At 40.3% G+C, this 14,330-nt stretch overlaps 1 protein-coding gene across 2 annotated transcripts in view; it reads right to left on the reverse strand.

Annotated features, from left to right (window-relative positions):
* Window positions 1-223: 223 nt before the first annotated feature.
* Window positions 224-14,330, reverse strand: part of rgl1 (ral guanine nucleotide dissociation stimulator-like 1) — a 38,518-nt gene continuing 24,411 nt past the window's right edge. For both annotated transcript variants that reach the window (XM_030132573.1, XM_030132574.1), the window contains exons 2-18: window positions 13,797-13,907; window positions 9,632-9,840; window positions 9,472-9,546; window positions 8,378-8,568; window positions 8,172-8,296; window positions 7,824-8,039; window positions 7,628-7,731; window positions 7,098-7,182; window positions 6,823-6,912; window positions 6,506-6,592; window positions 6,197-6,229; window positions 5,942-6,063; window positions 5,483-5,572; window positions 3,624-3,807; window positions 3,270-3,521; window positions 3,073-3,187; window positions 224-2,138 (exon numbers count right to left, since the gene is read on the reverse strand). In XM_030132573.1, coding sequence (XP_029988433.1) covers window positions 1,951-2,138; window positions 3,073-3,187; window positions 3,270-3,521; window positions 3,624-3,807; window positions 5,483-5,572; window positions 5,942-6,063; window positions 6,197-6,229; window positions 6,506-6,592; window positions 6,823-6,912; window positions 7,098-7,182; window positions 7,628-7,731; window positions 7,824-8,039; window positions 8,172-8,296; window positions 8,378-8,568; window positions 9,472-9,546; window positions 9,632-9,840; window positions 13,797-13,907 — 2,277 coding nt within the window. In that variant the 3' untranslated portion in view covers window positions 224-1,950. The remainder of the gene's footprint in view (window positions 2,139-3,072; window positions 3,188-3,269; window positions 3,522-3,623; window positions 3,808-5,482; window positions 5,573-5,941; window positions 6,064-6,196; window positions 6,230-6,505; window positions 6,593-6,822; window positions 6,913-7,097; window positions 7,183-7,627; window positions 7,732-7,823; window positions 8,040-8,171; window positions 8,297-8,377; window positions 8,569-9,471; window positions 9,547-9,631; window positions 9,841-13,796; window positions 13,908-14,330) is intronic.

Consider the following 14,330-nt stretch of genomic DNA (forward strand, 5'->3'; position numbering starts at 1 on the left):
CAAAACAGCCTCAAGTCCTTACACTGACAGTGTCAATCCTAACAGGACTAAGCATGTTGTCCATCATGACTGAAGGGTAAAAAGACGAGCCATCTCATCAAATAGATGCACCTTAAATCTCAGCCAACAGGCCTCTGTTAAGGGTAAGTCAGAACGCATCCAACAAATCATTTATTACATAGTTTTGTGTTAGATGAATTATAAACACACAGGACAACCATCATTATGATGATAATAATTTATTTATTCAGGTAGAGGAGTCTTTGGCAGTGAAGAACACAGAAACAGGCTGTAATTTAATGAGAACATTTAACCTTGAAGTGATGCATGAGGAACATTATTGGGCCAATAACCTAATAGTGAGCACACAGCTTGTCTCATCCTTCACCAGTGATCAACTGGATCTGATGAAGTTTGATGATGGCGTGCATGATAGCATCTGCAGAAATAGAGCGTAACCGAAGAAAAAAACAGTCCTCCGTGAGTGTTAATTTGCAAATGTGCTGCTGTTATGTGAAAAGTGATAAGTGTTGCTGTAAAACTATGACAGTGTTGAAAATCAGACAATAAAAGAAGAGGGTGTTGATGAAAGAACCAGATCCTTAGTGTGTGTACAAGTGGTATTTGTGAAGTGCCCATCAGTAAACATTACCAAATGTATCACAGTTCAATTTGGCACTAGCTTTTTTTCTAACACTCTTTGAATTCATTAACATTAACTTGAAAAATCTTCTATTATTCCAATCTGGCGTACATTTCTGGCCTGAATTGTGTTACAAAAACATATAAAAACAAAAAATGACAAACACAAATAATAATTCATTTAGTGAAGAGGGAGTAGCTTTGTGGCTGACTCTGTCTCCATATTCACATCCCATTGGCATCTCCTGCCACTGACAAGTGCAACTCTATAGTTCATATAATAAAGGGCACAGAGGTACAATAATACATCAGTTCTCAGACACTTTGCATGCTGCTCTTCCTCTCCACTACTTACAGTCCCTCGTCTGATTTACTCTTATACAAACCTTCTCTTTTTTCAAGCAAGGCGAAAATGTGAGGATGTGAAGGAACACATCTGGATTAGAAAGCAGCACATAATTCATCTTTATACCCTAAAGATAGGGCAAGTAAGGCCATTTCAATATTTGCCAAGGACTTGTTAAAACCAAGTAATGGAACCAATCAGAATGCATGAAACATTGCATTCGTCACATAGCTCACAATATGAGAGGGGCAGAATACACATACACACCGTGCATGAGCCAGACATGACAGGTGGACATGTCCGACCGGGGAAATAATGACGTCACAGCTCCTGTCAATCAGTTAATCAATCAATATCATTCAGAATACTGTCAGAGGTCCATTCATTCAGCAACAAAGGCAAAAGATTAAAGTCTCAATCCACCGTTCCTTCTATTCCACATCCAGGTTTTCTTCAATTACCGCAGAAGAAAGTGTTCAGCTACACAGACATCACAGGACAAAGTTAGTTACTTTATCGTCAGAATACTGTTGGAGGTCAGGAGTTGGGCTGCTCCCATAAAGTGTGCAAAAACCTGTTGTTGTAAAGAGTGGAGGCCACCGGGGGTCGCTGTTCCACTCTGTCACAGGCACCACTAGTCAAAAGTCAAGTCCCACTGGCACAGCAGTCACGCTACACTTCCATGTTTTATATTACGTTTGGGTTAAGTGCTGAAAAGGACAAGAGGGGATTGGCACAGTACAAAGTGAAGGTCAGCAAGACAAACGTCCACGTGGAGCTCTTCAGCAGTCTGAGAACTCATTAGGATCCATGTCCTTGAAGTGATCCTGCAGAGATCATCAAATCCATTTATCCAGTCTTTTCAGCAAAACACCCAACAATTAATGTCCAGTCTTGGCCCCTTATTATCGGGGGTTAGTGGTGGAAGGGAAAAAAATACTGCTGGGTCACTCCAGTCCGGGTCACAGAGTGACCTTGCTGAGTCTGAGTGAAAGGCTAGAGCGGTGCTGGGTCCGAGGGAGTGTGGAACTACACCGGCTACGCAGCTGCACCGGCCGGCCCGTTGAGCCCCGCACCCTCAGCAGGAAGTCAAAGTTAGCCGAGGTGTTCATGGCATAAAAGACATTTGCATTATCAGGGATCACCAGTTCTGGAAGAAATAAAAAGGACAGAGAAGAGGAGAAATTTTAAGTGTGCTTTAAAGGAATGATATTTTGCTTTTTAAAAATGGAATTATGCATTTTAAAACATTTCCATGTGGTCTACATAAACTGTAAATGCTCTGCTTGGGTCTGAATTCTTCATTAATTAAACTCCACAGGTCCATCTTCAACCCTATTAGTGACTAATGACATGAGAAAAGTCATTTTGAGCGCTGGCCCTTTAAATGCAAATGAGCCACTTCACACCCCACCCCCTCCAGGTTGTTGGCTGTGCTTTCTGTCCCGTTCAGGAGCTTGTGTTCATTAATACAACCAGTGACTGAACATTTTAGGTAATCAGCTCAAAGTTTGGACATATTTTCACTGTCGACTACAACTGCTGCTGCTGACAAACAATTATGTCGTACTCAGAGAAATGTTCATCAGAAGTCTTGACTTTACAGGTACAAATGTCATGACGTAACTAGTTATAGACCAAAAAAAGATTAAGAAGGAATTAAAGCAGGTTGTAGAAATCCACTTGATTTTTGCCAAAATGAATATAAAGATAGCTTTGCAGCACCTGGAGGGTTCAAATTCAAACTCTTTGAACTATTAGGGTCCAAATACACAAATAAATGTACCGAAAACTAATAGAAGTGGGTTTAGCAGAATATGACCCCTTTAAGCTTGTACTGTTAACTGTGTAGCTCCAGCTGAATATATTCACTGTGTGTGACCAAACCACTTATACTGTCTAAAAAGAAAAGAATCACAAGGTTTCTGATAGATCTTGACAGAATGGTTTAAGCTAGAAATCCCTGTTTGGCAGAAAACGCGAGTGTGATTTTCACAAAAACTGATCTCTAAGAACTCTTAATGATCCCAGAGGATGAACCATAAAATCAAAAAGCCTGGTATTGAATGTAGCGCCACCTTTACCTCTCTCCTCAGAGATGACCTGCACCAGCTCGAATCCTTCCTCCGGTTCTACCTCCAGGTTGTGCTTTGCCATGGCTCTAGAAATCACAGCTGGAGTCTTGTCTTGATTGGTTAACTGGAAAAGGAACAAGGAGTAAAATAAATACATATTCTGGAATTGTTCTGTTCAGATGCTAATGTCACAGACTGATATTCACCAGTATGCTCTTGTAGAGGTTTCCGTTGCCGTGCTCCAGACTGACTCTTATGATGCATGCGTCCTGGGCCTGTGTGTTGTATGCTAGGGCTTGACTCGGGGAGCAGGGAGACATGGGAGTGAGGGAGACGGAGCGTCTGTGGATGCATGGCGGTCCGGGAAGGGGAGGAGACGCAGGGCTAATGGAAACACTGGCTGTCGATGAGCTGGTGTCCATAGAGTGGAGTGATGCACAAGACGAGGAATCTGATAGCTGAGGAAAACAACACAAACATTACAATCAAATATGCCTATAACTGTGGATAAAACCGGAAAAGTGAACTAGAGCCTTAATAATAACCACAGTGGATGGTACCTTGTTTTGCTGGGCGTCGGAGGCGTGGGTCGGGGTCAGTCCCTCGCTGTCAGATGGGCTGCTGGAGTCACTGGACGACACACTGACTGAGTCCATGCTCTCCCCTGAGCTGCCAGTAGGAGGCGATCGCGGCGTCTCTCTGACCGGAGAGCTGGCTGCATTATTGTCTGTTCCAAGAAACAGCCTGGAAAGAGGAGGAAGTGAGTTATAAGATAATAAAATAAACAGATGGCAGAAACCCACAGCTCAAATATGTATCAAACACGACACATCACATCACAGCCAAGACAAAGTTCATTTCATTTGTAAGCCTTTTCACACCAGATCCTTTCAATCATTTATTTTCAGTGCCATTTCATTATATCTCAGAGACAGATCATGCATATTTTTGCATGTGTTTATAGAGTTTATTATCTATAATATGTCTGCATTGTAATTGTTTGTGTATATTTTTAAAATGCAATGCAAACTAATTCAATGTTTCACCCAATTTTATTTTTCATATTCTTCACTTGGTTTAATTACAATCTTTCACCCAATGTCACCAAAACTCAAAGTCCAAGAACTGAGAACAAGTATGTGTATCAGACTTTTTGTCATCCATTAATCATGTGATGAACCCTCAGATCTTCATAAAACAGTGAATAAATTAGCTCAAACACATGCACCTCCCGTCAAATCAACAGTAACATGCTGCTACATCAGTGAGCCTGTTTACATGACCATAAAAGTCCAATAACTGGGAGTAATCAGATGATTGTCATTTATTTATTTGTTTATTTATTTATTTGACAGGGACTATGCAGTCAAACATAGTTATAGGCTTGCAGCTGATGTGATATAGTTAATTTTCAACTCCTGTCCCTGGTTGGGCTTTTCTACAACACTACAGTACATTACAATATATAGCAACAAAAAAAAAGGGAAAACAGAAAAAAAACAACACTGTTCTATATAAAAAAAAAAATTAGTAAATTCTCCAGAATTACTGCAGTGCATTCACATAGTATATAACATTCAGTCACTCACCTACACATAATACATACTATTTACAAATGGGTACAGTTTTGTTTTTTCTTTAGCTAAGATTTAGCTCTGGTGGTGAACATTTTAAACTCAGAACTGGATTTTATTTCAAGTGGCAGTGAGTTCCCGAGTTTAGAGCTCTTACAGGAGAAAGCTGACTGTTTGAATGTTGTTCTGCCAAATAGGATTTTGCTGTTTTGGTTTGAGGAGCTTCTGGCTGTTTTGTCTCTCAATACACATCTGATGCGTTTACATGCACTTAAGAAATGCGATAATTGAAAACCCAGGCTTAGTTGCTCTAGACCATTATCAGATTTCTTTCGGAGTACGTATGTACATTAGGATGGAAGAATCAGACCTTCTGTTATGGTCAACTGCTACCATTTGACTACGTAACTTCCATTTTCTACCATTTTAATTGTGTTTACACATGCGCAGATGTAAAACAACAAAATAAATCAGATTAACCTGTAAATATGTATGAAGACACCGGTGTATTGAGGACAAATCCAGGTGTGTTAAAGTGATTTCTCATAATCAGATTACTGCTGTTATCTAAAAAAAACATATCAGATTATGCTGTTTACATGATCATTTGAATAGTTTGATAACTCCAGAAATTGGATAAGGATCAGACTATTGGTGTGCATGTTAACAGACTCAATGACAAGTACTTCCATTTTTTATACTCTGCATTCTACAGCTAAAACCTACTGCTAAAAAAAAGTTCATCTGCATCTGCACTTTTACTTGTAATAAATTATATTTGCATTGGTGCAGTTTTATTCCAGTAAACCTTCTAAATCTGTCTTGTATTTTGCAGATGTACTCACAGGCTCAGTCTCTTCACCATACTTTTTCGTGGTTTGGGCGAAGTTGGACTGCTGTCACCAAGACCTTCAATTTCACAGGACAATGCGTAGCTGCAAGAAAGAGCATTAATAAAAAATGTAAACATCATAAAACTTTACCAAATGACTAGGTTCTTTGTGGTTTTAGGAGGCGTGAATTCTGTGTGTGAGGCAAGGAAAGAAAAGTCAGTGAGAGCAAGAGTTTGGAGAAGAAAAGAGAGTGCAAGGAGTAAAAACAACTAGTACAATAGATCAGTAGGGAGCATAGAAATGACATAAGAACAGCAGGGAGAGGCGAAGAGAAAGGACAGAGAGAGGCTTCTATTGTACGTGTGTGGACAATAGATGCAACAGACCATGACTTCACACACTAATTTGTTTGTTATCTAATGAAAAGTGGTGCAATCAAGAGAAAAGGCATTCAGGGTAAAGCAGTGGTACCTTTCTTCTTCACTGAGCTGAGGCTGGCTCCGAAACCAGCGAAGGAAAGCCGGCTCGGGCCTCAGACAGTAGCTGTTACAGGCCGACTGGAGCAGCTTGATCTGAGCGATCACCTCAAACTCCTGCAGAGACAGAAGGGGGAAAAAAATCATCAGTGTTAGGTGTATTTAACTCTTTAGATGTGCCACATGTCAAACCAGCTCATGATGTGATTAATTGTCATGTGATAATTGCGTCGCATGCTTCTAAACTCACCCTGCGTCTCTTCTCAAAGTTGATCAGACCACCCTGCAGAGGACACAAAGAGCACGCTGTCAGACTCTGGACATCACATACCAGCGGCTGCTTGGACAAACAGCATTAGGTGGACCACTCCAAAAACGACCGACAAAATTCCTCACACACTCATGGAAACTTACGCCCCAGTTTCTGACAGCGGTTACACAGTCAGAATCTCAGATCTGTGTAAACTCACAGACACATGCACTCAAATAACAGCCGCTTACGTACAAACACACACATTCAACAGGTGTCGAGGGTTTTTTTGTTGTTTTTTTTTCTTACCTCCACTACGTCAGGCAGAGCCGTATCGAGCATGGTCAAGTCCGTTAGGAAGGTCCCTAAGTACGGTATTGTTCCTTGCATCGCTCCCTGTGGGGAAAGACGGCGGCTCAGTTCACAAATTCACAGGTGAGCTAAATCAAAATCATCACTTACAGATGGCAGGTCCACTGAGTAAACCAAGCTGAGTTATGTAGCTTCATCACACTGCAGGCTACGACTAACTTTACAGCACATTGCTTTGCAGGAATGTATTTTTGCTCCTTTTGAAAAGCTGACATTAGTTGCTGAGGATCTTAATTAGAAAGTTGTTGTCTCACCATTTCCTTCTGCAGCTGGAGTCTCTTGTGGGTGCGTTTCTGGTGCTCCTTGGCACAACTTTCCAGACTGGCAAACTTTGAAGTGCCTTCCTGTAAGGCAAGCACAAAAAAACAACAAAAGCACAGAATGAGGGAAAGTTTCCAGGAATTTTTAGACCAAATTTGGACTGAAGAAGTAACAACAATAAACTTTTAAATCAAAGATCTTTAATAGGAACAATTATTATTCTTTTGTGGTTATTAGGTATGAAATATAAAACTAAAATGGAACTTACCCTCATAAGTAGCTCTCTGCTGGTCAGGTAGTTGTTGTGATCGGAGAAAATGTCAGACAGTTCCTCAAACGTCTGCATGCTGTCTCTGCATCAATAAATAGGATTATTAAAAAGGTTAAGGTCATGGTCATCACAAAAGCATTTAAAAATGATAAAGTCAAGAACTGGACATGTTAGCAGACTGGTTTAATGTGATGCATGCATTAGTGATGAAAAACACAACATTAGCTTCAAGGCTCAAAACAGGTATTTTTGCTCAATGTTGGAAAGGATGGATTGCATTTAAGAGTCCACTGAAATCAGATTTTTAGGTAAAAGAGCATGCACTGTTTTGTCTCTGCATTGCTTTGTTGTGTTTTTAATAATAAAATAAATGTATGTCATGTATGAGTTTCTGCACCTGATGAGTTTTTTTACAGCTTTGAATAAAAAAAAAAAAATCTATATTCTAGACAAAGGAAGCCAAATGATTGATTGTTCCATTAAGACCTGCTGGGATTATCTGCATATTTCAGAGACTGAAGGCTTACTTGTGCACACAGGCCCATGCCCTTTTCAGCCTGTACAAAGGATTTGACTGTAGTGCCGACACAATGGCTCGCAAAGACGAGAAGTTCTTCCGTATTCGACACTCCTGTTAAGGGACGATTAACAAAAGGTCAGTCAATACTCGGATACATCTACTGTTTTTCATTTTGTTTCATTTGCGTGTTTGTTTCTGGGTACCTGAGCGATGTCGATCCAGCGCTGGATGACCCGCGCTCTGACGTGCGGTCTGATCTGTCTGTGTTTCAGAACCGTGCTTACCACGCATGCCGCCACCGCGTTGAACTGGGTGATGGTGGCGCGGATGGTGGGGGCACTGTGTTTGTTGTGCTTCTTATCCCTCTGAGACCAGACGGAGCCCAGGCAGTGGTGGGGTACGACCTTTTTAAACAGCAGCTGGGGCACAAGTACAGGCTCAGATTAGTACGACAACAGTGAAGAAATATTGCAGGGATGTGGCCCATGTGACCCTCCTTCCTTCCTATAGAAGACACACTGCCAACACAGCCTGGGTCCACCTCCGCTTACCGCATCCATGTAGGTCAGCTGCTCCGCCACCAGGTCGGCCTCAAACGACAGGAAGTTCTCCTGGACCTCGATCTCCACTTCCTCCTCTTCTCCCAGACAAAAAGAACTGTTGCCGTGGAAACCAGCTGCCAGGATGTAAACAGAGATATCTATTAGATAAAAATAACCATGACGCTGAAAACATTCGAGTATGTGTCAGGACCTACCGTCAGCATCGTCTATGTTGGTTTGAGTCTGCAGCTGCTCCAGGAGACCCTCGGCCCGTTTCAGAGTCTCCGAGCCTGGCAGGGTTTTATGGAGATAGTCCATCAACCGGTGGAGACAGGGGTATTCCGGAGGCTCCTGGAAGTCCTCTGGACACTGGTCCAGCCAGTGTCGAAAGATTGAAGCTAAGGCACTGTGGAAGAAAACCAGGAAGAGGTTGGAGTCTAAAGTTCATTGACACTAATAAGAAGACAGTCGATCCAGTGACAGGTGAGTAAAAAATGAACAGTAATGGGAACAAAAAGTATATTCAGTCAAGTACTGTACAAATCTGAGGCAATCATATTTTGCGTTTTATAAGTGTTCCCATTTATTCCAACCTAATACTTGGACTCCACTACATCTTATTCCCTGTTCATACGTGGCAGTAACATGCATTCTGAGTGATCCAACCACATGTGAACAGCTCTAATGCAAAGTCTGAACACACTCAACATGCAGTGAGATCCCCTCTTAGCAGAAGAAATAATGGACATCTGAAAATTTAGAAACGCCCACAAACATACTGTAAATTCTAAGTGCATCATATGTGTCACACTACCTCAGTGGAACTAGAATATACGCTCTTTCATCAACATTCTTAGATTATCAAGTTTATGTCATGCCACTAAAACAAATAAAAGGTCAAACCTGTCATCTCAACATTTAAGGTGTACAGACTAATTCGTCGCCTCATGCAGCGAATAACAGGTAAGAAAACATTCCACCTTAAAATATGTTGGCAGTCCTTCAACCACACGGTGGATTACATTTACAAAGAAACACTACAAAATATTTACAAAACTGTTAAATTTGAGATGGAAGCTTGTATTTCAGACAAGAGATGAGTTTGGTTATTTCTCCATTGCATTTACTGAGTTACTTTGCAGATTTATATTTAAAAAAGATTTCTGCAAATAAATGCTAGTAGTTAAACTAAGATGTATAAACTGTGGTGGTGCTCTTCCTCTCACTCCTTCCCCTGTCACTGTGGTTAAATATATAAAATTCCCCACATGTAAATAATAGAGATGCATCATACAAAACCAGATCTCACTTTCTGATGGCTCCACTGGTTTCAGAGCTTTGGCATCTGTTTGTGTCTTCTGTGTTTTCCTCCACGCTTCCATACCTGCAGCAGAGAACCAGATTAAAGCCACTGCAGCCTCTTCTGAACACACAGTTGGATTTATGATGCAGCCGACTACGCTGCCTACCTGTCTAGCAGTAGCTGCAGAACAGTCTGCGTGCTGGCGAAGGCTCTGTAGGTGGACAGGAAGATGGAGGTGTAGGTGAGGTCGTTGTCTCCGAAAGCTGTCAATAAGGTCTCCACCAGACGCTCCAGTGTTCCAGCGCGGATACTTCGGATTTTACAGGTCTCCAACTGGCTCACTGTGTGGCCTGGAGGCAAGCGATCCCCCTCCGCCTGCACGCAAACACATATGTGGAGTAGGGTTAGATATCTGTCTAATCACTTCCACAACACTTCCACCTTCAGAGAGTTTACACACCATTTCAAGAGGTTATGTTCAATATTTAACATGAAATGTAAAACTAACAGTACACAACGATATGTCCTTTATTCTCTGGATTGATCAGCTAGTTGTTTATCTCAATAGTGTCAGAAAATAGTACAAAATAAGTTTGACCCACAACCCATATATATTCAGTTACTATCATGGAGGAGTGAAGAAAACAGAAAAAATAAAAATTTAAGAAGCAGCCACCGGAAAATGTTTACTTACCTTCTTTAAAAACTAAAACCATACAATTTTGTATGGATGACAATGCAACTACAAATAACTATTCTATTCTATTCTATTCTATTCTATTCTATTCTATTCTATTCTATTCTATTCTATAATAGTTAGGGATTAAACTAATAGCCAACAACTCATCAATCAATCATTGCAGCTCTATTTATAAAACAGAACAGAATTTTTCATCAAAAAATAATAACATAATGGATTTCAAGCTCTTTTTCCTTTTTCTTTTTTTAATTCATTAATGTACTACTTTTTCTAGGAATTAATGCATGAATGAATGAAAAAGTTAAAGACGTTCAACAGATTATTTCAATATTTTCATAGAGTTACTGAATTTTACTGTAATTTTTAACATGCTAAAAGCACCAATCAATATTAGTTGGAAAAACGTAACCAAATTCGATTATAAACAAAAAAGTCAAAAGTGTAGGTTGGCTGTAGTTGTAAAGGTACAGTATTGGGTCAAAATGTAAAAAAAAAAAAAAAAAAAAAAAAAAAAAAGCTTAAAAAGTTCTATGACTTAATGAGAGGATGGGTTTTAATAACAGTAATGCCATTAAATGTACATAAACCTGTGCATATATAATAACATATAATAACACTTTAACATACATCTTGAAAACATGCAGCATTTTTTCCACTTGTTTTTCCATTTCATCCTATCAAACTAAGTAAGATTTAGTGTTTCTCTGAAGTAGATAATTTCCTAAAGAAAACAAGAGAACGATGGGATCCAGATAAGGTGTTAACCACTAATTCAGTACATGACAGCGAAAAATGGAGGAAGAAACAGACTAACATCTGAATACGTAGCCTATATTTATTTCAGATTTATCCAGATGTGTCCGACTATTGTGTTACGAAACAGGCCACAGAAAGTAGAAGACAGGGTGGTACAGAGTGCATGGACGGAGAAAGAAAGAAAGACCTTGGTGAAGTTACTGCACTACAACAGGAAACGCTCCAATCTGCTTTTAATCACAGCCCCCCTCCTCCTCCTCCCCCTCCTCCTCCCCCTCCTCCTCCTCCTCCCCCCTCCTCCCCCTCCTCCTCCCCCTCCTCCTCCTCCTCCCCCTCCTCCCCCTCCTCTCCCCCCTCCTCCTCCTCCTCCTTCTCCTTGACGTCCCTCCAGACAGAGAGGAGGACAGCAGCAGCTCCCTCACCACTCCCCTCTGATAACATCCCAGCACACTCACAAAAAATACAATTATATGTGTGAGTGAGAAGACCCAGTGCAGAGTCACGTACACAGAGCTTTTATACCGTTGACTGTTGTTTCAGTTACAGACTTTACACACAAATCCATTAACTATTACCCTGCAAACATGTACACACCATTACACACAGCGTCAACAATACATCAAGCAGATGCACAATCCCACTGATTGTAATTGCTCTTGTTTGCTATGCACTGATGACTATTTATTGTAAATACTGATGTTTCAATAGGGAGTGCTCTCTATTCTACTCCACTCAATAGACAGTGCTGCATAAAATACCCACATTGTTTTCATTAGCTTAGCTGGCGCCCCATGCTGTTGTCAATACTTCAATACAGTCTTAAAGCCTCTCAGTTTATATCTTTTTCGTCTTCACTTGCCAGTGCACAATCCCTGCAAAGAATAAACACATACAAACAACCAAACAACCTGATTTTGTCTTGCGAACAAGGGGAAATCCATCTTTTTTTTTTTTTTTTTTTTGCATTTCTGTTATAAAGGCTTCATGCAGTCCCGAAACTCACAAAGCTAAGAATAATGCTCTTAATTGCCTGTTCTGTAAAATATAATAATATACTGTACAACGTCTTATTACGCTGATAAAAACAGCACAGTGGAACAAACAGCAGGGCCTTGTATGCACTGAAAAAATGCACAACTCCAGCAAAAGCCTTTAATACCCTTTTTTGTCATACCAGCGTTTCATAAAACACCGCCGTACGGGGGGAGCGGAGCGCACACTTTTGTTGGCAGTCGGGAAAGTCAGGAAATCACATGCTTTGGCTAAACAGTCCAGGTCTGGTGAAACTGTTGATTTTCAGCAGGGGGACTAAAGGTGTTGTCCAAAACTGTGAGATTTATAGCTCAAATGTTAAAACAACAGGCTGAGAAGGGCACAGTGTGATACTGGAACACACAACCTGCCCTCAACAATAGAAATCACATTAGACTGGATTAAAATAAAGTATTAACTAAAGTCTGAGAATCTTCTACAGGTTTTTATATGTATGTATAGTCTGTATTGTTGAGTATTAAAGGTCAATTTTGTAAAATTTATGGAACTGAAGAAACAGAATGCACTTTTTTTTTTTTTTACATTTTTGCTTTCATTGTATAGTGTAGAATCCCATAAAAATGATAATTATTTATTTTTGTTTCCTTAGAATATGCTGTTTATACCTACAGAGGGAACAAGTCACTTTCTCCAGAGCTCCCATGATGTCTATAAAGAGTATAGAAGAAAAGATTTTTATAAAGCAATTTTATTTCATTGAGCTGATAGAAAAAGAAAATTCCTCCTGGAGATCAGCAAAGTTCATCTGAATCTGTAAGAAGCAAAACTTCCAGTCCAAAACAGTGGAGGTTTAGCTCTGTTAATACACACTAATGCAGCCAAAATGTCAATGGAAGTTGTTTGACAGTTAAAAAGCATAGACACGGAGATTAGAGATTTTGAGAACCGCTCTCCATCCTTAATGGTGGAAAAATAGCTCTTTTCCAATGAAACAATATATTGAGTTACAGTTCATGGCAATAAAAGTAAGTTCTTGTAGCTCAGGACAGGCTTCCTAATCATCTTTTTTTTAACTCAGTTTACAACAGAAGGGATCCAGCCTTAAGGTGCACTGTTACTGTGTTCCAGAGTGGACCAGTTGTAGTACATCCTTAGCTAAAAAGCTCTTAACCCTTTAACAACGACCATCTCCCTGGCGCTGCATTTTACACTTTACAGCATTCAAATGATTGTAACTCCTGAACAGTTTGTCCTACCCACAAAATTCAAATGGCATTGAAAAGCTGAGATCATAAAACACTTTACGGCAGCAGTGTGGGACTCTATTACAAGTAGAAAGAAAGTGTTTCAGAGATTTCCACACAGGCTTAAAAACACCTGGAAATAACAAAAAATATGAAGCCATAATATGAATACTGAATGTTCAAGACCAAAAAGCATATTGGAGCAGATGTAAAATAATTTAAAGTTTATTTGTTATCTCAAAAAGTTTCATTATGGACATTTACAGTTGTTTCTGATAATAAATATGCTAAAAATTTCACTTTTTATTTTTTCCTAAAATACACTGTTTTAAGCATTTACTATTCATAATAATGACAATTAATGGCCAGATATTGAAAGTTAAGTTCTTCCTTAAAACAAAGGTGCAAAAGAATTGGCAAAAAAGACATGAAGACACCTAGGCGGCCTCTTATAACGGGAGTTAATGTGTGACTTTTAGATTTTTTGCGGCCACCGTAGGGACAGTGGGTGTCCCATCAGACCGATGTGACTAAGCATCACAAACTGAACCTATAAGAGTTTGACTTGACCGCTCTTCGAAAAAGTTTGATCAACTGCGGCTCTGTCAAAACATTAGAGATCAGATGTGTCTACTCACCCCCAGCCATCGTGCTCCCTTGTTGGCAGCCTGTTGAATCTGAACTCTCTTCAGTGTCACATTGTAGATGGCTCCTTCCTCGACTTCCTCCCCCCAGTCCTGCACCGAGCTCTGCACAGAGGGAGCAAAAGAGTTAGAAACTTGATGAAAAGGAGAGGAGAGGAGAGGAGAGGAGAGGAGCGGAGCGGAGCGGAGTGGAGAGGAGAGGAGAGGAAATAATCTCTTGTAAATAACTAGTCTGCAGAACCAACCACTGCAAGTGTTATGCTTTATTTTATTTTCTTAAAAAAGGGGAATTAACATTTTTAAACCACTCTCAGAAAAGCAGAAGGAAGAAGAAGAGAAACACAACCACAGCTGCCCTCAAACAAACTAGGAAGAGAAAGACGAAGAGAAGTGCAGTAAAACATCAAGAACTTCCCAACCCCCACCGCTGCAGCCTGCCAGGCCTCCCTCTCCGACCTCCTCTCCCCATCCCATTCCCTCAGTTTATTCCCTATCCATCTCTTTCACCATATCCCTGACTCTCAGAGA

Source organism: Sphaeramia orbicularis, chromosome 4 (assembly GCF_902148855.1).
Source record: "Sphaeramia orbicularis chromosome 4, fSphaOr1.1, whole genome shotgun sequence".
Taxonomy (NCBI): domain Eukaryota; kingdom Metazoa; phylum Chordata; class Actinopteri; order Kurtiformes; family Apogonidae; genus Sphaeramia; species Sphaeramia orbicularis.